At 38.5% G+C, this 25454-nt stretch overlaps 1 protein-coding gene across 2 annotated transcripts in view; it reads left to right on the forward strand.

Moving 5' to 3' along the window:
- GPC6 (glypican 6) overlaps positions 1 to 25454 on the forward strand; it is a 1182333-nt gene that overhangs the window by 1058088 nt on the left and 98791 nt on the right. For both annotated transcript variants that reach the window (XM_073014433.1, XM_007960685.3), the window contains exon 5: positions 8960 to 9090. In XM_073014433.1, the coding sequence (XP_072870534.1) occupies positions 8960 to 9090 (131 nt within the window). The remainder of the gene's footprint in view (positions 1 to 8959; positions 9091 to 25454) is intronic.

A 25454-nucleotide genomic window follows, 5' to 3' on the forward strand; every position in this document is an offset into this window, starting at 1 on the left:
GGGGTCCAGTTTCAGTTTTCTACATGTGACTCGCCAGTTTTTCCAGCACCATTTGTTAAATAAGAAATCCTTTCCCTATTGCTTGTTTTTGTCAGGTTTGTCAAAGATCAGATAGTTGTAGATGTGTGGTGTTATTTCTGAGTTCTCTGTTCTGTTCCATTGGTCTATATGTCTGTTTTGGTACCAGTACCATGCTGTTTTCATTACTGTCACCTTGTAGTAGTTTGAACTCAGGTAGCATGATGCCTCCAGCTTTGTTCTTTGTCTTGGCTATATGGGTCTTCTTTGATTCCGTATGTAATTTAAAGTAGTTTTTCCTAATTTTGTGAAGAATGTTAATGGCAGTTTGATACAAATAGCATTGACTCTATAAATTACTGTGGGCAGTATGGCCATTTTCATGATATTGATTCTTCCTATCCATGAGGATGGAATGTTTTTCCATTTGTTTGTGTCCTCTCCTATTTCCTTGAACAGTGGTTTGTAGTTCTCCTTGACGAGGTCCTTCACATCCCTTGTTAGCTGTATTCCTAAGTATTTTATTCTCTTTGTAGCAATTGTCAGTGGGAGTTCATTCATGATTCAGCTGTCTGCTTGTCTATTGTTGGTATAAAGGAATGCTTGTGATTTTTTCACATTGATTTTGTAATCTGAGACTTTGCTGAAGTTGCTTATCAGCTTAAGGAGTTTTTGGGCTGAGACAATGGACTTTTCTAAATATAGAATCATGTCCTCTGCAAACAGAGACAATTTGACTTCTGTCTTCCTGTTTGAATATGCTTTATTTCTTTCTCTTGCCTAATTGCCCAGAACTTCCAATATTATGTTGAATACGAGCGATGAGAGAGGGCATCCTTGTCTTGTACCAGTTTTCAAAGGGAATGCTTCCAACTTTTGCCCATTCAATATGATACTGGCTGTGGGTTTGTCATAAATAGCTCTTGTTATTTTGAGATATGTCCATTAATACTTAGCTTATTGAGAGTTTTTACATGAAGAGATGTTGAATTTTATCAAAGGCCTTTTCAACATTTATTGAGAGTCATGTGGTTTATGCCTTTGGTTCTATTTATGTGATGGATTACATATATGGATTTGTATATGTCGAACCAGCCTTGCATCCCAGGGATGAAGCTGACTTGATTGTGGTGGGTAAGTTTATTGATGTGCTACTGGATTCAGTTTCCCAGAATTTTACTGAGGATTTTTACATCGATGTTCATCAGGGATATTGGCCTGACGTTTTCTTTTTTGTTGTGTTTCTGCCAGGTTTTGGTATCAGTATGATGCTGGCTTCATAAAATGAGTTAGGGAGGAGTCCCTCCTTTTCAATTGTTTGGAGTAGTTTCAGAAAGAATGGTACCAGCTCCTCTTTGTACCTCTGGTAGAATTCGGCTGTAAATCTGTCTAGTCCTGGGCTTTCTTTGGTTGGTAGGCTATTAATTACTGCCTCAATGTCAGAACTCATTATTTGTTCATTCAGGGATTCAACTTACTCCTGGTTTAGTCTTAGGAGGGTGTATGTGTCCAGGAGGTTATCCATGTCTTATATATTTTCTAATTTATTTGCATAGAGGTGTTTATATTATTATCGGATGGTAGTTTGTGTTTCTGTGGGGTCAGTGGTGATATCCCGTTTATCATTTTTTATTGTGTCTATTTTATTCTTCTCTTTTCTTTTTTATTAGCCTAGCTAGCAGTCTATCTATTTTGTTGACCTTTAAAAAGAAAAGAAAAGAAAGAGCTCCTGGATTCATTGATTTTTTGGATTCGTTGATTTTTTAGAAGGTTCTTTGTGTCTCCATCTCCTTCAGTTCTGCTCTGATCTTAGTTATTTCTTGTCTTCTGCTAGCTTTTGGATTAGTTTGCTCTTGCTTCTCATGTTCTTTTAATTGTGATGTTAGGGTATCAATTTGAAATATTTCTAGCTTTCTGATGTGGGCATTTAGTGCTATAAATTTCCCTCTTAACACAGCTTTAGCTGTGTCCTAGAGATTCTCGTATGTTGTCTCTTTGTTCTTATTGGTTTCAAAAAACTTCTTGATTTCTGCCTTAATTTCATTATTAAGGAGTCATTCAGGAGCAGGTTGTTACATTTCCATGAATTGTGTGGTTTTCAGTGAGTCCGTTAATCCTGAGTTCACATTTGATTGCGCTGTGGTCTGAGAGACTGTTTGTTAATGATTTCAGTTCCTTTGCATTTGCTGAGGAGTGTTTTACTTCCAATTATGTGATCAATTTTAGAATAAGTGTCATGTGGCACTGAGAAGAATATATACTCTGTTGATTTGGGGTGAAGAATTCAGTAGATGTCTATTAGGTCCACTTGATCCAGAGCTGAGTTCAAGTCCTGAATATCCTTGTTAATTTTCTATCTCGTTGATCTAATATTGACAGTGGGGTGTTAAAGTCTCCCACAATTATTGTGTGGGAATCTAAGTCTCTTTGTAGGTCTCTAAGAACTTGTTTTGTAAATCTGAGTGCTCCTTTATTAGGTGCATTTATATTTAGGATAGATAACTCTTCTTGTTGAATTGATCCCTTTACCATTATGTAATGCCCTTCTTTGCCTTTTTTTAATCTTTGTTGGTTTAAAGCCTGTTTTGTCAGAGACTAGGATTGCAACCCTTGCATTTTTTTTTTCTTTCCACTTGCTTGGTAAATTTTACTCCATCCTTTTATTTTGAACCTATGTGTGTCTTTGCATGTGAGATGGGTCTCCTGAATACAGCACACTGATGAGTCTTGACTCTTTATCCAATTTGATGAAGGGCCTTTCTTATGCCAGACTAAGAGGGTCAGACTTTATGCCTTTAGAGCAGGGAAGTGGCCCAATCAAATGCACGTTTTTAAAAGACAGCTCTGCTAGCAATGTCAGAGAAGAGATTAGAGAGCAACAAAACCAGATATAATTTTTAAAATCAGAAACAAAAATATTTCAATACTCCAAAAAGGGCTAGGACCTTCTGCCTGGGTAATTTGTAGTCCCAAATTGTCCCTCTTTCCAGGTCATTCAGATCCTGGCTGCCTGCTGTGGTTATATACTCCTAAGTCCCCACTAGCTGTGCTCTCTTTCCAGCCTCTCCTGAAACACATTCCAACCCAAGATCTCATAAGCATTTTAATTCATCGATTTGGGTGAAAGCTAAGGATGTGTGTACTCAACGTGCCTGTCTCCAACACACCACAGGAGACAGTAGTGCCCCTAATTACATTCATGCCATGGGCATTAATCAGCCTATATATAAACACTGCAGCCACATTTTTCTTTTTCTTTTTCTTTTAATGAACAACTGGATGCCAATGAGTGAATTTACCAGAGTACTTTTTAAATTGCTTGATTTTTAAAAATTCTTTTGTATGCTTCTCAGTGGGGAAAATATCTTGGTTAAGCTAAAACACACATGCAGCAGATTGTTAAGAGTAGGTGAGCATTGCTTCTAAAGAAAAGAGAAAAATTGGGTGCCATGGAATTCTGATAGAACAATAAGGTAGATTGTGCTTACAGATTTCATTTTTCAAAGAGTTGATCATTAAGGACAAATTTAGATGATTTACTGAGAACATTGAAATGACACATTATCATCTTAATTCAAATATCCCCCAAAAGAAAGTTTTTTAGAAAATTTTAATATGCTTCATCTACGTCACTTCAAAAAGATTCTAAACTCCATGAAGGCAGCACCATGGACAGCTTCTATGCCCCTACCAATTTATAGTGACCCTCTTTGGCACTTAACAAATAGTTATTAGATTAACTTGAGCTTATTTGAATTGAATTTTCAAGGTTTTTTCTACCTAGGAGAATCTTAAAAACATATCTTTTTTTGTAATTTTTTTAAATTTTACTTTAAGTTCCAAGATACATGTGCAGAATGTGCAGGTTTGTTATGTAGGTATACATGTGCTGTGGTGGTTTGCTGCACCTATCAACCTGTCATCTAGGTTTTAAGCTTCACATGCATTAGGTATTTGTCCTAATGCTCTCCCTCCCCTTCCCTCTCACCCCTCGACAGGCTCCGGTGTGTGTTCTCCTCCCTGTGTCCATGTGTTCTCATTGAATATCATATCATTCTTAAAAAATGAGTTTATCTTCTTGCTTTGTCTAAAACACTTTGAAAATCATTATGTTCTAGGTTACAGTCAGTGGCATTCAGCAAAGCCATTTCTGATTTTACGTCTCTTTTTCTCAAGAAGCAAATTGAAAGTGTATAGTCATATTGAGTCACACTTAAGATTTATATTCTAAGGGAACATAAACATTTAGGAATCTCCTTACCAAAAACAGCAGTAAGATAGTTTTTAATCCAGTGCCATCCGGACATAGCAGATAATGGCTACCTCCCTGTGTCAAGAAACTTCACTCTTCATGAAGTTAATACTTAGACAAAAATCGGAGTTGTTTCCTTCTTCCAAACCTACTCTGTATCTCTCTCACATTCCAAGGGAGACATGGTTCCTCACCTGAGGCTAGCTGATGTGCCTTTGGTGTACCATAATGCCTTGTAGAAATTAGAGCAAATTCTCCGTTCCCTTCTGGACAACATTTTATATTTTCTTGACCATCCCAATGTTTGTAATCAGAGGGGACATCATAAATGCTAAATCTGTTAAATATTAATTGACTAAAATTCTGAACATTTATGTCCTGTCAAACAAAAAGGGGAAATTATCTGAGTAGTTTATAAGTATTATCATTTGGCTATTCCAGTTTTCTCTTGCCACAAAACAGATTATCCTCAAATTTAGCAGGTTAAAATAACAATCCTACTATTATAAATCAGTGTACTGTGTGTATTAGTCCATTCTCATGCTGCTATGAAGAACTACTTGAGACTGGGTGACTTATAAAGGAAAGAGATTTGATTGATTCACAGTTCTGCATGGCTGGGGAGGCCTCAGGAAACTTACAATCATGGCAGAATGGGAAGCAAACATGTCCTTCTTCACATGGCACCAGTAAGGAGAAGTATGAGCAAAGGGGAGGAAAACCCCCTTATAAAACCATCAGATCTCATGAGAACTCACCCACTGTCATGAGGACAGCATAACTGCCCCCACGATTCAATTATATCCCACTAGGTCTCTCCCACGACACATGGAGTTTATGGAAACTACAATTCAAGATGAGATTTGGGTGGGGACACAGCCAAACCATATCACTGTGGACCAGATATTCAGGCAAGGCTTAACTAGTTGATTATGCTGCTCCATGTGGTGTTGACTGGGTCACCAAGTGGTAATCAGCTGGCAGATGGTCTGGTCTGGAAGGTTCAAGATGGCTTTGCTCATATGTCTGACACCTCGGCAAGGGCAGATGGAGATCTAGGCTCAACTGGGACTGTCATCTGGAATCCCTACACATGCCCTCTCCAGCACTGTGATCTCAGAGTAGAGTCTTGTAAGAGACAGAAAGTGGTCTCTTAAATACTAGTGCTGGAAACTGGCAGAGTGTCACTTCAACCACATGCTGTCAGTCATAGGAGTCACTGAGCCAATCCAGATTCAGAGGACAGGACATAAACCCCACCTCTCAGTGAAAAGAGTGTCAAAGATATTGCAGTCATCTTTAATTGGCAAAGAAGCACATCATGAGAAAATAATGCAGCTTTGTATCTTTCACTAATGAACTCATCCATCAAAAGGCAGCTATTATCAAAAGATTAATTTAACATGCAAAAGAGCACCAGCTATGCATCTTAAAGTCATCCATGTGCCTTTTACTCCCTTATTCCTCATAGCAGTTGCTGTCAATACTTCCACCAAAATATCTTACAAATTGGTCCTTTCCTTTCCCCTTACAGTGCCTGGAGGTGGTGACTTATAAAAGCTAAGCTTTGTTAGGAGCTAATTTTGTGCTGGTCATTGTGCTGAATAACTTTACAAGCACTATCTCATTTCATTGTGCCTACCACCACTATGAGGCATATATTGTCATAATCTCCATTGCATAGATTAAGAAAATGGGACTTTGTGAACTAAATGACTTGTACATTATCTCCCAGCCATTTAGTGGAGGAATCTGGATTGAAACCTGGGCACCTGACTCCACAGTCTTCATTCCTAACCAGAAACCCCATGCTTACACAAGTAGAGGGCCTTGGCCCAGAGGCACGGCTTTACCTGCATTCTGGCTCCTTGCCTTTGGTTGGGCACCTCTGGTGGAGTTGCTACGTGCCCCCCACCAACCCTATACTAACACAGAGTCAGTGTCTGTCTGTGTACATCCACACTTCATGCTGATATTTCAGTTATTTCTAATATATCTAAATTTTATTCTCCAGATAAAAATTACATACTGCTTTAGGGAGGCGACAGTCTTCTTTAAGGAGAAACAAAACGGGCAACACAGGAGATGTAAGCAGAAAGGATCTGCTGATCATTAGCTGACATACTGTAACTGTCCTGATTTAATTGGCAAGAGAAAACAGCTCCAAGAGCACAGTTAAAAATAATGTTCCCAATATTTCAAAATATAAGTGGCACAGAGATAATTAAGACAGCCCAGGATGGCAGCCTCTGGAGTAAGTTATGCTATGTTGTGACTTGTGACTTAACTGGTTTCAGAGAAGCTTACCAACTACTGCCTTGATGTCACCAAGTTATTTTGTGTTTTCTTCACTTTGAGCTGAGAGAGAGGCTGAGGTTGAGGCATGGCTTTCCTCAGCCCCAAGGTGGGAAAGAGGTTCTCCTCCAGGGAGCCTGACTGATGGTGACAGGCTTGCCTGGCAGGTGGGAAGCAAAGCAGTCAAGCACAGATGCACGCGGCTGCTCAGTGGGTCATGCAGACCCTCTCTCCACCTGGGGCCTGGGGTCAAAGAAGAGCCACCATTCACTTTGAGGCCTTTTCCAAGTCCCAGGGCCGACAGCTCTGACCTTCCACTGCTTTGTCACCTCGTCATGTGTTTGAACTTGGCCTCTACAGGCAGTAGCTATGAACCTGACCTTTTACAGTGGCCTCGAAAAATATTGGAGGAGTTTTCTGAAAAGCTGCTTTTCCTTGCATGTCATGAATATTTAGAACAAAATAGGGAACTGGGGATGGGGGTGATTATATCATGAGAATACACATATGTTTGTTTTTTAAATTTTTTTATTCTTTTAGATATCATGTTATTTGTGTAGATTTATCTGGCCTTCTATCGGGTAGCTTTTTTTCACAAACAGCTCTGTCATCAGACAAATATAAGCCCAAAAACACACTATTAATGCCCTTTGTCAGTCTTCCTCCTATTCTTCACAAAAACCTATGTATCATTATAGTCAGTGCATCCACGTTATTTTATCTAGCTGTTTCACATACATTTTCTCTGAGCTTTTCTAATAATTTGAATAATTTGTGTGTTTTTTAGTAAAAGGAATCCAGTATTTCAATGTATTTGCATACATTCACACTAGTTAATGATTTATCAACAGGTATTTTGATTAGTAAGAACTACTGAAATTAATCAACATAATAGTCATTAGTGTTCTTATTATTGTGGGTAATTTTAAAAAACATGAAATCTACCCTTAGCAAATTTTTAAGTTTGCAAAAGGTCTCACTAAGGATGATCCCGAAGTTTTGAGCCAATGTATACTGGCTTTGGAGTCCTCAAAGGAGAATCTAATTTTATTTCATGTTTTTACTTATATTGTGTTTTTTAAAAATTAGTAATGGCATAAACCAGATAAGAAACAACATAAAGCAGCATATTCTGACTGGTGGTCTACATTAAAAGAAAAATAAATGGGGCCTACTTATATCAAAAATGTATTATCTTAGTTTATATAACAAGGCAAATGAATTGAGATAATGAATAGAAATATAGGAACTGGTAGTTTGGGCAAATGGGGCCATTTAGTTTTATGTTGAAGAGTGCTGGGTCATCAATAGGATTGCCTTTTCCCAAGGCCAAGAAGGCACCTGCTTAGGAAAGGTTTAACTTGAGCACTTTTATTGTGGCTGGGGGAGATGAGTTTGCAGACCTCAGAACCTGCAAGCCTAGTACCATGGTTAGGGTTCAGTGTGGAACAGAAACACTGAAATCACCAAAGGGAAACTTCCCCACTTTATGATACAAATCAAACAGCTTCTCACCTCACCTATAGAAGATAAGTTCTACTAAAGGAGAGAGTGTTTTAATTTAAACAAGAAGAGAACTGCTCAGAGATGATTTCAACCCCATAACTTTGAACTGTGACTCTATGTTAAGTCCTTATGATCCAACCCAAAAACTTTTCCTTTTTCCCCCAGGCCACAGTAGCTTTCAGACTTTGAATATAGCTGATGTCTTCAACAGAAAACTAAATATTTCCAAGCAATACTGCGTTCATTTCAGTTCAGTGTAATTTCATCAACTTTTTTGAGAGCTTATAATGTGGTGGGTACTATAATAGGCCTTGAATATACAAAACCAAATCAGAGAAGCTCCCCTGTCCCCCAAAAGATGTCAAAGTGCAAATGCTGAAAGGAATGCTGAGTAGTGTGATCACATCCAGACAGATCTATACATCTTGAGAGACCCAGAAATGCTTCACACAGGTAGATATGCTTCAATTGGGTCTTGACTTTTGTGCATCCAAATTAACAAATCAGCACTTCTTCCCTCATATTCTCAGTTTTCCCCAGACTCCAGAAGAAGATAGGCGAGACCTCCTTTTCTAAATGCAGCTGATCCCTGACCTAATACTCTTTTTACTTCATGTGGAATCATTAGATATATTTAACATTCTGCATTTGGACTAATTTCCTTATTTTCAGCCCTGGTTCTAGACATATAAAATAATTTTGAATCTTCAAACAAAATACAATCGTTAAGATTCAGTCATCTATTTCATTCTGTACTATAATGAAAGCAAATTTAAAAACGTGAATGCACGGTTATTTTTCATCCAGTTGTTTTAACAATGTTTAAACACAGGTTGGGAACCTGGAGCTCCCAGTTCACAAATAAATCATGTTCCTGTATTTTAACAGATGCAATGCTCTTGGTGGCAGAGCGACTGGAGGGGCCATTCAACATTGAGTCGGTCATGGACCCGATAGATGTCAAGATTTCTGAAGCCATTATGAACATGCAAGAAAACAGCATGCAGGTGTCTGCCAAGGTATTTGCATTAGTAATGTATCTGCCAATACATGGACGTTACACAGGTGCGGTAACCTAAAAACGAAGTAGCTAGATATGTCGGCTGGGCTTCTAAATTCTAATATGCTGTCAGTGAGCTTTTCCTGTTGAGCCACAAATTTGCTACTTCATTAAAAATGTCTAACAAAATGGCATTGAGAAGGAAAGCAATTTTTTAGCTTGCAACTACTCAATCACGAAGAAATTATGGGCTGCCAAAAAGTTTCAGAGAGCCCCAAGTATGTTGACTAATCCCTCACATTTCTGAGCAATTTGGGGGGAATTTTCTTTTTAATGTTTGGAATGTCTGCACACCCTCGCCCTGTTCTCTCTCTAGCAACTTCTAATTATATCTTCGGCTGTGCAGACCAGGCACATGTTCTATATTTTCTGTTGTAAATAATTAAACATCCCATCTGACTTCCTTTTAAGACTGTGGTGTAACTTTCATTAACGAATCTTCAGGGGTAAATGCTCCTTTGTATGAAGTCAAGCACACATGAAAAGAACAAAAGTAGCACATTTTCATAAATCATAGGGGACAGAACTCCTGGGTTTGCAGCTGCACAACACAAATGCCAGGTGCACAATTTTTTATTTGTTTCCACTCAGTTGAAGATAAACAGGACCCGCCTTAAGCAAAATTGAGAATTTTGCAGTGGGTCTCCTGCCTCTTCCTTCACCAACCTTTTTCTCCCATAGTGATGACTGCACAATGCCCTTCTGTTCTCTCGACTAGTCTCCCTTTCATGAAACACTAACCAAATCTGTATCAGTCCTTTAAACCCGGTGACAGAGTGATTGCATTTTAATTGAAAGTCATTTACACTAAAATATGTCAGGCAAAGAGTTGCATGATTAGCTTTCTTTAATATTTAAAATCCTTTGTGAAAGAGATTTCAAATATAATCACGCAGGAGGGGACAGGTAGTAGGAAGACCTTGCAGAGCAGAAAAAAGAGCCATGGATTCCTACTAGGTCTCCTTGGCTACGCATGAATCAAACTAGATTTGGGCTTTTCAGGGTGAACTGGTAGGATGAAGGAGAAGAAAGAATCTGGCCTGGGTCCCTTTTTCTCCCTGGGAGATTGGATGAGCTAGAGTTTCATAGGCCTTTTGGGGGGTTTTAATGAGCTCAGGGTAGCCTGTATAAAGGAGGATGCTCCAAATTACCATCACCTGTTGGGGAAATAGCATGTTTGGGGTTTCCATGAAAGGCCATTTTCTTTCTTTCCTGTGGAAAAATAGCAATCATCCATTCCTCTCAAATCTATGCCTAGAAACCAATTAATGTTATTTTGAGAGGCATGGTATCCCATTGGTACTCAAGTAATCAGGTGCTAGGATTGTTAATGTCAAAAACAGCTCTAGAAAATAGAACAGGAGGAACACATGGACAAAATTATCTGCAGTTTGAGACCATCACAACTTCTTAGAAGTAAATATCTGTTTCCATTGGTGCATGTGCATACATTTTCCAAGTCAAGTGTTCTTTTTTCCCCTTTTCATTCCATTCATTCATTCATTCATTCAGCAAATATTTATTGAGAATCCATGTGGCAGACATGGTTTTGTCCTGGGGATAGGAGTGAACAAGGCACCATTTCTGCCCTAAGCTTACTTTCTAAGAGGAGAGACAGACACTGAATAGATCAGAAATTATATGAATTAATTAACATAACATAGCACCACACAATAATAAGTAATAGGAAGAAACTTCTCCTTCCCCAGGGCCTGGACATATTTGAACAGGAAGTTTCTATCATTGATTATATATTTTTTTCAAGGATCCTCAGTTTCTCTAAAAGCAACAGCTTCCTCACTGGTCTCCTGGCTTCCACTCTAGAACCCCCTCCAATTTATTCTCCATCCAGTAACCGTAACCTAAGTATTTCTACAACATCAACAAGGTCATGCACCACACCCACCTCCTTCCATGTCCCCAGTCCCCCACTGTGCCTTTCTTTTGTACTTAGAATGGAATAAACTTCTTTTGTACTTAGAGTGGAATAAAGCTCCTGCAAGTTCTTGCATTATCTGGCCCCTGCCTACCTTCTAACCTTGTTTAATACCACTGGCCCTTTTGTTTACTTGTTCAGCCACATGGTCTGTCTCTCAGTTCCTTGAGTATACTTGCAGCTTCTCTCTTCTGTAATGTTTTTCACTCTCTCACCTTTCAGTAGGTCCGTCTTGCAATTCTCTATCACAGAAATCTGTCACAGCATCTATTATATATGTATTTGTTTGATATTTTTTCCCTACCAGTCTTCTCCTGACTTCACTCACTGAAACTCCATGAGTGGCTGGAATCCCAGCTGTGTAGCTAGAACACAGCCTAGCACTTGGCACATAGAAAGTGTAGGCAGATGCTTGTTGAATACATAATAAAGAAAAAAAGGAAATGCACCGGTGAGTGAGCTGCAAACAACTGTTAAGACATGGACCCATTTCAAGCAAAGAAACCATGCCTTCTCAATCCAACAGAGCTTAAAGGTGAAAAAGGAAAAAGAAAAAAAGAAACCACTTCTGTAATAGTTACACTGTTTGTCCTCAACCAGTTTGTACTGAGTTTGCTGCGTGGCTGGTCATTTCACTCCCGCACCCTGCTTTCTTTGTGGAGTTACATTTCTTCACTGAAAACTAAAAGAGCTCCTTTTTTAGGAGAGTTGGCCTGTTCACACAGGGAGATGACGGGGAGGCCAACTTCAAGTTTAAAAAATGTTATTTCTGAGAGTATCATCTACGTATATTAAATCCAGTGTCTGAAATCACTCCCACAAAGTTTTGTAGTGTAACAAGTCAGGGTAACTAATGTCACTCACCGCCATACAAATTGATGGAGTTGTGGCACAGTGTGGAGGTTAGACAGTTAGATGTTCCTCCTTTACATTGCTACGGGTTCCCTATGTCCATCCAAACCTAGAAAAATAAATAAATCTTTAATAAAAGGAACACAGGACCAGATATCAGGGGACCTGGATTTTAGGTATGTCTAGTTTACTCACTGATATCACAAAGACAAATTTTAAGTTCCTAATACATACTAAGTGTTGAAATGTCCCTTAGTGCTCCATCCTCATCTATAAAATGTCTAGATAAGAAGAAATAATATAGTTTTATGGAATATCTTTGCAAATTAAAATGGTAGTTCTCAAGTTGGGGTTCATGGTGTCCTAGGGACCCCCACGACCATTGTGAGTAGTCTGAGAAATCAGAACTATTCCTTATGATAAAACAAACAGGATTTGCCTTTCCCCACGGCTATATTGACATTTGTATTGATGGCACAAAAACAATGCTAGCAGTTTAGTATGAATCAAGTCAGTGGCATAAAAAAAGTTTCATTTAAGAAATCTTTAATGAAGTAATAAAAATCATTAATTTAAAAGAAGAGGCAAGGTGTGGTGGCTCTCACCTGTAACCCAGCATTTTGGGAGGCTGAGGCAGGAGGATCACTTGAGTCCAAGAGTTCAAAAGCAGGCTAGACAACACAGAGAGACTTCCATCTCTAAAGAAAATAAAAATTAGCGCAGTGTGGTGGTATGAGCCTGTAGTTCCAGCTTCTTGGGAGGCTGAGGTAGAAGAATCACTTGAGCCAGAGAGGTCAAGGCTACAGTGAGCTATGATTATGCCACTGCACTCCAGCCTGGGGACAGGATGAGACCCTGGCTCTAGAAAGGAAAAAAAAAAAAAAAGGGAAAGAAAAAAAGAAATTGGCCCAGTTCCAAGAATGGGCTAACTAAATGATTATCTTCTTTAAATTTATTTTTAATTCTCAAATAAAATTGTATATACATGTGATGTTAAAAGATTGTTTTGAAATATGTATACATTGTGAAATGGTTAAATCAAGCTAATTAACAAATGCATTATACCTCACAGATTTATCAATTGTTGTAGTGAGAACACTGAAAATCTACTCTCTCAGCAATTTTCAAGTATAAAATACATTGTTATTAACTACAGTTTAGGTCAAGTATTCTATTAAAAATTCTTCAAGAGATCAGTTGGACTGTTTATTACTGGAATGTAAATCAGACATTTTTGTGAAAATTTTCCAACTACCATTATTACAGTATTGCTGTTAATAAACAATGTACTTCAATATGATACATATCTTTGTAAGAAATGTTAAAATCAAGAGTAGAGATAATATAGGGAGGCCGGACATGGTAGTTCACGCCTGTAATTCCAGCACTGTAGGAGGCCCGGGTGGGCAGATCACCAGAGGTCAGGAGTTTGAGACCAGCCTAGACAATATGGTGAAACCCCGTCTCTACTAAAACTACAAAAATTAGCCGAGCACAGTGGTGCACACCTGTTAATCCCAGCTACTCAGGAGACTGAGGCAGGAGAATCTCTTGAACCTAGGAGGCAAAGGTTGCAGTGAGCCAAGATTGCACCACTGCACTGTAGCCTAGGTGAGACAGCAAGACTCCATCTCAAAAAAAAAAAAGAAAGAAAGAAAAAAAGGGATAATAGAGGGCATGTAAGAGTCCACTCACATGAGAGGACACAGGACCAAGGGTCAAAAAAATGGCAGAAACAAAATAGTATGTCTGGTAGGGCTGGCACAGAGAAAAGAGGATGCAAGGAATTAAGGAAGAGGAGAGGAAGAAGAGAACAACAAGACTCTTCAGGAAAGAGGGAAAGGAAGCCAGGAGCCTAATATGGAAGACAGAGTTAAGAAAGAACTAAAGCCAGCTTTAAATATCATGGAGAGGTAAAGGTGGTTGGAATTTAGACAAATTCCATGGGAAACACCAACAGGATTTGCTGGTAGAACAGATGTATTCTGAAAAGAGATTTTATTTCATCAGGGGAATGGAATTTACTTTTAAATTTAGAAATATGTAGTTTCATTTACCATATAAGCCACATCCATGAAATTATAATACACATGAAGTAGAGTCTAAAATCTATATTCTAGCTAAGAACTGGGTGGTTGAATTTATCTTTTTTTTTTTTTTTTCAAAGAAACCCTAGGACACTGTTGATAAACAGTCTCATCACATTTGAAGTTCTAGATTTTCAGACTGAGGCTGAGTATTTATATAACCAGAAATATGGTTAACTTCTGAGAGGCAAGCTCCAGGTGAGGCCAGAAGCTAGCTCTTAATTGGGGCCAGACATCCTGAGGGTTGTAAAGTTTAGAAATTAAAATAACTTTTTCCTCTAGAATATGATTGGCAACTTCTCCTTTGGAAATCACTTACTGTTTTAAAGCAGTTACTATTAGAAGTCATTCCCAGAGCCTCTTTCAGTAACGCAACAATATTTGTAACTGCCAACTCGTATTTATTGAGTGCTTACTGCCAGGGACAATACTAAGTGCTTTACATGGTTTCTGTTGTGTAATATTTATAATAGTGCTTGTGATGAGATAGAGCTCCCTATTTTGCAAAGACAGAAAAGTTATTTTCCAAGACAGAAAAGTTAGGTAACTTACCAAGGTTTCACGGTGCAAAGGGTAGAAGAGCATCTGATTTCAAAGCACATCTCGCTAATCGATGCATAACCCTAACCCTAACCCTGACCCTAACCCTAACCCTAATGATGTCAGTGCCTACTGAGTCAATCTCACACAAGGGCAAGGTTCAGTAAATATTTACTGAATAGATTAAGTATTAGGAGAAAGTTCTACAGCCAAAGGTAGCAAAGCCAGGAGGACCCAAGCTCCCTCTTTCTGACTGATTCCTTTTACAGCTACGCCTAGTACTTCCACGTGATAAATTCTAATTAAATATTTCTCTTATCCAACCCTGTCATTCATTGCTTCCAACCTCTCCTAGAGTTTTAATAGTACACAATATAAAATCCTTTTTTCTCTCTTATGTATCTGAAGGCCAAAGGTGAACACACCACAGTTTCAGATGGGACATCTCTTTCCCCAAACTCTCACATCATATCTAGAAGAAGGAATAGCTAATCTTTTTCTGCCTAATAATTGAGATCATGAATAAGTGGGACTTACAGACCAAAAGAAAGATTTATTCTCACCACGTATATTCATGCTCCAGTCTTGTCTCAGATCTGTTTTTATAGGGACTGTTAGATCCATTTTCTCTCTTTTTAGCCCACAAGGAAGCTATTAGGGATGAGGCACATTGAGATTATTTCCAAAAAATACATTGGCTATGTCCAGCTGTATAACCAAGTTAGAATATTTTGGTAATAACATGACACTTATTTCAAACTCCATTTGTATACCTTTTGCACAATATTATATGTACATATACATTTTTAAAGACCAGGAGCAAGAGCATATTAAAACTTTCCCAATTTCCTTTTGGGGACAGAATCTCCTAGTAACAGTGACAACCATGGTTACCATTGGTTGAACACCTGCTGTATCCTTTCAACGAACACTCTGCCAAGTACCAGGCACAAGGAATACAATACAGAATGCTATGGTCTGGCTCTGCGTCCCCACCCAAATGTCATCTCTGAATTGTAATCCCCATAATCCCCACATGCCAAGGGAGGGAACTGGCAGGAGGGGATTGGATCATGAGGGCAGTTTTCCCCATGCTGTTCTCATAATAGTGAGCGAGTTTTCCCAAGATCCAATGGTTACATAAGTGTTTCACAGTTCCTCCTTCACACACTCTGTCTCACCCACCGCCATATAAGACACACCTGCTTCTCCTTCTGTCATGATTTTAAGTTTCCTGAGGCCTCCCCAGCCATGGGGACCTGTGAGTCAGTTAAACCTCTTTATAAATGACCCAGTCTTGGGCAGTTCTTGATAGCAGTATGAAAATGGACTGATACAGAGGACAAGACAGAGTCCTTCCTCTGGTGACATCTTGGTCTTTCTAGATGCCTTCTGTATTTATTTCAATTCCTCACTGCAATCCTGTAAAGAACATTCATTTATTTGTTATACAAGTAAGAAATGTTAAGTCTAGAGAGATTAAGTAGTAAGCCTGAGGTCATGTAACAAACAAGTGGGGATTGCAGCCCAGGTCTGTCAGATTCAAAGAGAAAGACTTTCCCAGCATGCCATGCTGTTTCTTCAGTAATTACCCTCCCACTAGCACCAGATAGACTTCAGCCTTTGAGGATCCAGCCATCTAAGGGAGGATCGTTGCCCACAGCATACTATAGGGAACCTATTGATAGGAAACGTAGTTGTTAGTGCTTCAAGCCCCAACCAAGCTTACTACATTCACCAATTTCAATCTTCATCAAAGGCATGGAAGAGCCTTCATTATTCCACCATCTTCCACCACCACAGTTACCCAACAGTTCAGAACTTTGTAGATTTGTGGAAATTCCCCAAGGGAAGGGAGAAAAAACCTGAATCTCTGCCATTGAATTTCAGATGTGTGGATAACTTTCTTCGTATCCTATCAGGGAAGATGAAACTGATCTCACTATATATCATTTAACTATATTCGGAATAATTTCAAACCTAATCTAGGAAAAGATTGGTTTGTCAGAGATAATCTAAATTAAGAAGGAAGACTTATTACATTCCAGTTGAAACCATCCATTCAATTAATTCTTACCACCGACGAGGGTAGAACCCATTAAAGATGGGCAGGACAGCCTTCAGGTACTTAATTTTCTCTAGACAGTGTTTCCCAATCTACAGCTCAAATGAAGATGAAAAAAAGAAAAAAACCTTAAGAGAACAGAATGGAGAATGTAATAACTTCTGTCTCCAGCTATTGGGGCTTAGTTTCCTCATCTGTAAAAGGAGGGGTTAATTTAATGTCCCCTGCCTGCTCCAATAGTTTATAGTTTTATGAACATGATCACCTTGCTGATTATTACAGGTTTCTTTTTCCAGCATCCAGATCTTTCTTTTTTCTCTCAATCTTTTTCCTTTCAAAATGTTCAAGGATAAATAATACCTTGGAAATTTAAGATGGAGAGAATATCTTCTTTCAGATATCAGGATTAGTTTAGAATTTGGTTCAAATAAATATATTTTTATTCCAGTAGCATTATCTTTTTTTTCCTTTGAGTTCCTGTATTAGCATGTCTCTTGTAAGGCAGTGAGCATATTATTCCTTTTGTTATGGTTATTTTTATACTTACTTTCTCCTGCCCAGGATTATAAATTATTTGAGGACAAGAGTTACATCTTATTCATTCTAACATTCTGCAGAGTCTTCCTAACACATTGTTTTACACATGGAAGAAACAATACATTGTGCTGAGTTGAATTCAGAACATGAAAATATAATGCCAGAGAGACTTCCAGCGATAAGGAATAGAAAATACCTTAAAATGTACTTGAAGTTAGTCTAGTATTCTTTAGAATAACATAGCAGTTACCAGGTCAGATTTTGACACGAGACTGACATGGGATCTCGTTGTTCTGTGTTGTGTGATTTGGGGCAAATTTTTTATCTGTCTAAATTAACTCACATTAAAGATGAGAATGACTATAGTACCTATTCATAAGGCTGTTTGAGAGCACAATGATATAATCCATGTAAAATGTTTAGCAAGGAATAAGTCAAATCAAAACCACTCCTAAAGGCTAAGCATTTTAATTGTTATTATTAAAAACATCTATGGTACCTAAATTCTAAAGAGCATTGACTCATTGGTCTTGTCTTACCTATGATACTCTGTGGGGTTGTTTTTAGCATCTAAGATCAGAAGATCAGACTTGCAATTCACCCCTCTGCATTTAAACCCACTGATGTATGGTGTTATTTTTGATGGCAGGGAATCATTTAGAAAGGGAGATGGATCTCTAAATAAATGTCTATGAACAAGGCTTTTATGAGAAAGCAGGGTCAAGGGAAGGGGTGGTGCTGGAGACTGTGTCAGCAATCCAACTCTAGTTTGTGCTGTTGGCCACACCAACGCCTCCATAGCAAAGAGCTTTAGAGGAATTTCCATGTAATAATAATTTCTGCATTATTCTTACATTGAGGGAAAAATTGGCCTGCTCCATTGACAGGTGGTTTGGTCCCTTCTGCCTGATTTCTGAGAAAAAAGTGAATGGCCACACTATTTACAAAGCTTTATATTCTATTTCTACTTCTTTCATTTTGTTTTTTAAAGGAAAAGAGCATGTTCTCAATGATTTCTAGATTCACAGTATCTTCTCTATTGAAATTCTGTTTGTATTCTGCCTATCAGTTCCCACTTACAGCATTCCACCGAGAAACAGTGACCTTGAAACATCGTTTATTCTTTGATGTCTTCATCATCTAGCACACAGAAAATTGGGGTTTGTTCTATTCCTGCTTGTAATATTGCTGGATAACAGGGTCAGATTTTTCAGATGCTAGATACAGGGCAGAGGGAGGAGGGAAGCATACCTTTTCTTATAAAGTAAAAGGAAGGTTTGAAAAAATGCTTATGATGCATTTATGTGATATGCATCCAGAGCAAACTAGTTTTAACTTTCCTTGCATGTAAAAGGGATAAAACAAAAATGTTGTCCTTTTGATGATAAAGTAAAACTCCTTTATCTCTAATCTTTAGAGATTTATCTGAAGATTTGCTTTCACTGTAACTTCAGGGCCAAAAGATGAGAAGATTACATTTAATGTAGCCTACTCAAGAATAAATGATAGAAACACAATTCAGCTTTAACACTCAGTGTGTATTCTTAGGAACAAGAGAAGGTGCTCTCCTGGTCTCCTGAAAAAAAGTCTCCTTCCAACTTCTTCCTACTTAAGAGAAGAGCACCTGCTATGGAACTGTGCTTCTTGTGGGCAGTGAAGTATTGTGTTAGAGAAATTTCAGTGGCCTCTGCCCAGTCTCATAAACATACCTCCTTCTCCCAGCTCTTAGCACTTCCCTTCTATGTGGTGATATGCGATCTGGTTTGGTTCTGATCGAGTCATTGCCTCAGTCAGCCCACATTTAAACATGTGAAGGAGCCACATCTGTGGGGGAAACATGCTCATTTGTAGCGTTTGCCCATTTTTGTGGTGTAATTACTCCCTCGTGTGGATTTCAGACTACCCAGATGATGTCACTGAACACAGAGTAGCAAACCCTGATGTAAAATTTCCACCTTACAGATATGACTGACACGATTAACCTCAAGAGCATAGATAATAGTAAATTAATTAAAAAGTAATGAGATTTTACTATAATTATTAACTTTGTTGATATAATTTATATAACTAAGTTTATACAACTTAACTTTTAATAATCAATGTGTTTAAGCACATTATTAATAATAAACATTATCAATTAATAATAAACATATTATTAAACACAGTTGCTACTGACTTATGAAATTCCTAAAAATTTAACATGTAGTTTCATGGGCCAGTAAGATCCAGGTCCAGCATACCACTGCTTTTCTAGGAAGATTTCTCAGATGCCCCAGCCTGGGTGAGTTGCCCCTGCGGGTGTTCCATCACACTTGTTACATTCTATAATAATTGCCTGATTTCTTGTCCAAACCCACTTGGGAGTAGTGACATGTCCAACTGGCATATCCCCAGCCCTTATGTTTGTGACACTCAACAAGTATTTGTTGAATCATGGGTGGAAGGAATGGTAGAGCCTGTCTGATGTAAATTACATGTTTACTTATATTGTGCAAAGTGATCTTACAGAACTGCTTTAAACCTTACAAGCGAAGGGAATATGAAATAACAATCATTCAGTCAGGCCAAGAGGATTAGGGCTTTTTTCCTCTCCACACTCCAAAATTTGCCTTGTAAAGTTCCTTGTAACTCCTCCTTCCTCACCATTTGGGAGGAAATATCAAGGTGTTTTACTGCCTGAGAAATGCAAATCTTTCAGGGAAAAATGTCTTCTCATGCAATGCAAATGAAAAGCATTTATTTTATTGTAGAAAAGATTTTAAGAAGTATGCAGTACCTCAGACAGATATTCTGGAACCAAGCTGTGTGAGCATCAGGAGTAAATTTTTTAAACCTTAAAACTGATACAGTAGCTGACTTTTTGAAATTGAGGCCAGTGAAAAGTGGACAAAACTAAAACTGATGGCTTGGCTTGGTTCAGTAGAACCCAAAATTCTCCTAAAAGAGTGCTGAACCCATCCAGGGACACAGAGTTTGCCAGAGAACTTGGCCTGGGGACCATTATAATCAATCTTTAAGGAAAGAAAAGCATGAATCAGGGAGCAAAGAAAAAAGAGAGAAGCAAAATGAGAGGAAACGGAAGAAAAAAAGATGACTAGAGAATAGATTATTCTAAGATCTAAGGATGAATAACTGTTTTGTTAGAAGGTAACCCATAAAGAAAATTACCACACTAATTTTTTTTTAAACTGACATTTAAAATGCTTTTGTAGTGAGTATAATAATTTTATATCTAAAGAAAAAGTCATCATCAAGATGTTTTAAGTTTATATTCAGGAAAACACTTTTTAGGATATTAGATGAATGCTGTTAGAAATCCCCTAAAAGTGTGTGAAATGAATTTCTAAGGTGCCAGTTATCTTATGTAATGGTATAATGTAGCTCTTTTTGCTACTACTTTTAATGAAATGTTTTTTAAAATATTGCAACTAATTCTGATTTGCTTCCTAATGATATGTGAATGCTCCCAGGCACACACATTTCAGTCAGCACTCCCACTTTGAGAAAGGCCTTAGCTCTGTGCTTAACCTAGACCATCGTTGACAAGGATAGGATATAACTGCTGCAATGTACAGGTGCCGCTGTTTATCATTTTGACAGATTGGTGATACAAGGAAGGGCGGCTCTGTGAAGAGCCCAAGTTGTCTGCCACTTTGCAGTAAGCAATGGCCATTGCCTGAGCTCTGAGCCCGGCTGTCTCCAGCACCCACGGCTCTGATAGCTCTCCCACGGGCAGTCAGGAAGCCAATGTAACTATTTTGTGTGCAAGGTCCTCCTAACGGGCTTATCAAGCTCACTGGGTAGCTATTATCAAGTGATCAAGGAACAGTATTTTGGGTCTCGTTATTACTTTAAACAAAGTTGTCCATTTGGCTTTGCTTTAATTTAGCCCAGTAAATGTAGTAAAGGAAATATCAAATAATTTATTTTACATGGATATGTGATTCATTCCTTCAGTCTGAGGAAGAAATGTTCAACCTTGATTTTGAAGAGATAATTGATCATTTGAGATATATATAAAACACATAGCATATAAAATACATAGCACAGTGCATATAAAACACATAGCACAGTGAAGTGTCTGTCCTATCATAGACACTTGATAAGTGTTCATTGTCTTTCCTTTGCTATCTTTTCTTTCTCATTACAGAAACGTACATGCTAGTTGCCTTCAATAAATGTTTGCAAAAGGGGAAGATTATGACTAAAAATTTTGTTTCTTCATAATCTTTCATTCTTAATTTTTTAAACACATATCATGTGCTGGGGACTCCTACAGATACTGGGATACAGTAATGAACAAAATGTATGAAACCCTAATCATCATAGAGCTTAAATTATGTATGTGTAATTCTGTGTAATCCTTAGATTTGATTTATTACCCATTATTATTCTATTTAATTACAGATTACTTAGTTAAAATAAGATACCTTATACCTCATGTTTTCAGTGTATTCTTCTATGCATCATATCATTCTATCTTCCCAACAGCTTTGAGAATTGGGGAGAACATTGTTACCCCAAGGTCACACAAGTATTAGGAGAAAGATTAATATTAACACTCCAAACTTTTAGACTTGTGTTTGTGACCTTTTACAATGTTCTGAATGTATGTGTCTCTCCAAATTTCATATACTGAAATCCTAACCCCTAAGATGATGGTATTTGGAGGTTGAGGCTTTGAGAGGTAATTAGGACATCTGGGTGAAGCCCTCATGAGTTGGATTAGTGCCCCTTCAGAAGAGGCCTGCAGGAGCCTGTTAGTCCTTTTTGCCCTTCTGCCATGTGTGGACACAGCAAGAAGGTGCCATCTACAAAGCAGAGGGCCCTCACCAGACACCAAATCTGTTGGCACCTTGATCTTGGATTTCACAGCCTCTATAATTGTAAGAAATAAATTTCTGTTGTTTATAAATTAGCTAGTGTAAAGCATTTTGTTATAGCCACCAGAATGCACTGATAACACCTACTGGTTACTCCACAGCCATTTCTTGTGAAAATAATGGCTGCACCTGGACAAATATATGGTATCCAGACTAATGAAGATATGATAGCTTCTAGTTCCTTGAATACAAATGGAATAGATTTGAATTTCCCAAGTAGTAATCTAATAGTTCATTCATTGACACTGTAATATAAATTAGAATCTCATAGGTAAATAAAACATTACTTACGCTCAAAACATCAAATCTAATTAAATCTAGGTAACATTAACTGTCCTGGATTTAATACAAAAGATTAGAGTTCCGTTTGCAAATTTCAACATTTGCCTGTATGAGAATAGCAGCACCATTCCTCCATTATAGAAACCTGCTGAGTAGAAAGTGAGAAGACAGAATTTTTAAAATACACAGGAGCTGTGACAGGATTTACCTGCAGCCACTGCTTCTCAAGTTGCCAGTAATTACTTTTTTTTAAATGTATAATCAAGCTGCAAAAGACAATGAAGAAGATAAAGAAGACAAAGAGATAAAAGTATAAAGCTACATGTGCCTCCAAAAGAGTGGGCACCTTAGTTTATTTTAAGAGAAATATGTTAAGATGCCCTAATATTTTTAAAGGAAAAATACTTTTATTTAGAAACCTAAGACACAGCTCTTAAACCTTTTATCACCACACCTCCGTCTCCTCCCCATCCCTCCAGAATTATAAAGTGTCTCCTCTCAGCCCTTCCTATCCTAACGTCAGCTTCTTTAATCTCAGAATGCCAACAGACTTCCGAGACATTATCTTAGTAATCCTCTTAAGAGAGAGGATTCATGAGCCAGATATCTTCCTAAAATCCACAGGTTTTGCAAGTCAGCGAGGTGGAAGGAGAATTTCTTTGTACATCTGTAGCATCTGTCTACATTGAGGCTTCCAAATACTTTCCCGAATTATCTAATTATCGCTTTCAACATCCCTTGGAGAGAAGCAGGCAGGGGTCAGGAGGTGATAATACCAATTCCATTTCTTAAAGGGGTAGAGCAAATGATTTGTACCACAATAAGTTGGCTTATCCTGAAGCGATAACCTCTAAAAACTTCTGTTCTGTTGTAAAAAGAAGCCCTTTAGTGTCTTAAAATAGGATTCTTCTCTGGAATTAAAAGCAGAGGAGGGTGGAACAGCTTCACAAATACCTCTAAGTAAATGCAGTTCTATCTGAATCACGTCTCTCCTTGGCAGGTTACAACCACCTTCACAGTATATCTCAGGGTGAGTTCTGTGGAACACCAGTCTTATGAGAACCCCATGAGGAAACCATGGTCAAATAGTTTTGGGAAACACTACCAATGTCATCCTCTCTTTCATTGAGTCTGACCACGTGTTAGCATGATGGAACCCTTGTGAGGGTACCTAATGTAACTTTGATAGGTGCAATCTATGACTTATGTAACCACCGTTTGCCCCTGAAAATAACATTTTGTGGAAAACATTTAAGAGACATCCACTAGCAGGGTGTGCTTGGCATGCACCTGTGGTCCTAGCTACTCGGGAGGCTGAGGCAGGAGGATGGCCTGGGCCCAGGAGGTTGAGGCTGCAGTGTGTGGTGTTTGTGCCATTGCTCTCCAGTCTGGGCAACAGAGTGAGACCCAGTCTCTAAAAAAAAAAAGTAAAAGATTTTTAAAAGGTTAAAAAAAGAAAGAAAGAAAGAAAAAGAAACATCAGGCCAGACATTTTTTCTTCAGATTTTATGTAGAAAGCAAAACTTCTGGAAAATACAGATTATGGCATGATAAAATTAACTAATTATCAGGCATGTACTTTTCTTGACACATGGTTCTGTTTTTCTGCCTTACATATTGTACTTGATCATCATAGTGTGTCTGTGTAGTAAATAATATTGTTATTCCCATTTGACAGAGGAGGAAACTGAGGCTCAGAGAGGACCCTGTAAATATTGACATGGCAATAGGCTGTCCTCAGCCCCATCCATCTGCCCACCTGTATATACTTGTCCTTGGTAAATGCAATGTTTCACGGCTTTAAGTACCATCTTTAAGCTGATGATCCAAATTGCCATCTCTAGCCATAACCAATTGATCTTCTGACTCTCATTGAACCTACGGCCCTTTCCATCACTTTATTATTTCTCAGTTGTTTTTTCCCTTATTCAAAATGTAAAATGTTGGAATGCCCAAGCCACTGAGGAAAAGGCTCACTGCTCTTTTATACTAACCTAGCCATGGCCCTCATGAGCCGCAACACTGCCTAACTATACTGCTGCTAAACTCAGAAAATTGAGACGGTCCAAATTTTCTGCCTAAAAGTTTCCTTTGTCACCCACCCCATGACCCTCATATTTTAAAAATACTTTTTTCAGGCTAGCAGATGGCTTGCTGTCTTAGTCTGCTCAGGCTGCTATAACAAAATGCCATGAACTGGGTGGCTTATAAAAAACAGAAATTTATTTGTCACATGTCTGGAGGCTGGGAAGTCTAAGATCAAGACTTCAGCAGATTTGATGTCTGGTGAGGACCTGCATGGTGTTTTATAGATGATGGCACCTTCCCATTGTGTCCTCACAGGAGACAAGGGGGCGCTGTCTGGATCCTTTGTTGTTGTTGTTTTTTAATAAGGGCACTCATCCTATTCTTGAGGGTAGAGCCTAAGCACCTCCCAAAGGACCTACCTCCTAATTCCACCACATCTGTGATTAGCTTTCAACTTACGAATTCTTGGAGGACGCAGATATTCAGACTATAGCACATGTATTAAACATCAAATTGTTAATTGTTACTTTGTAAGTCATCTAAGTTATATGATAGATATATGTTGTTTAAGGTATATTCTCCGTATGAGACTAATACAAAGGGTTTTTTTTTTTTTTTTTATCATTTCTAAGCAAAAACAACTGCAAAGTACTCCTTTGTAAACCGTTCTCATTAGGTTTTGTAAAATTCTGAAAAACAGCTCTTGATCCCTAGGCTGGGAACTTCTGTAACCAGGGGTCCTTGTTCCCAGAGCTCCCAAGATGGCGGCAAGCCTCTCGTTCGCTGACTTGGGGTCTTGGCCTCAGGGATTCCAAGGAATGGAATCTTGGGCCATGTGGTGAGTGTTATAGCTCTATTAGAAGTCGTGGATCACAGAAGAGAACGGTGGAACCCAGCTACTAGTGTTTAGCACAGTTAGGACGAACCCGGGCACTTTGCCGTGCAGGAACAATGGCAAGCCTTTAGCAGGTCGGGAACAGCAATGGGCACCTCGCTGGATCAGGAGCACAGCGGACACACTGCAGGATCCCAAGGGATGGAAGTCAGCGGCGGGTCTGCAAGGGCAGCAAACAGCAGTGGTGGACGGCGAGCGAAAGCTCAGCTGGAGCCCTA

This window comes from Chlorocebus sabaeus, chromosome 3, assembly GCF_047675955.1.
Source record: "Chlorocebus sabaeus isolate Y175 chromosome 3, mChlSab1.0.hap1, whole genome shotgun sequence".
NCBI lineage: Eukaryota > Metazoa > Chordata > Mammalia > Primates > Cercopithecidae > Chlorocebus > Chlorocebus sabaeus.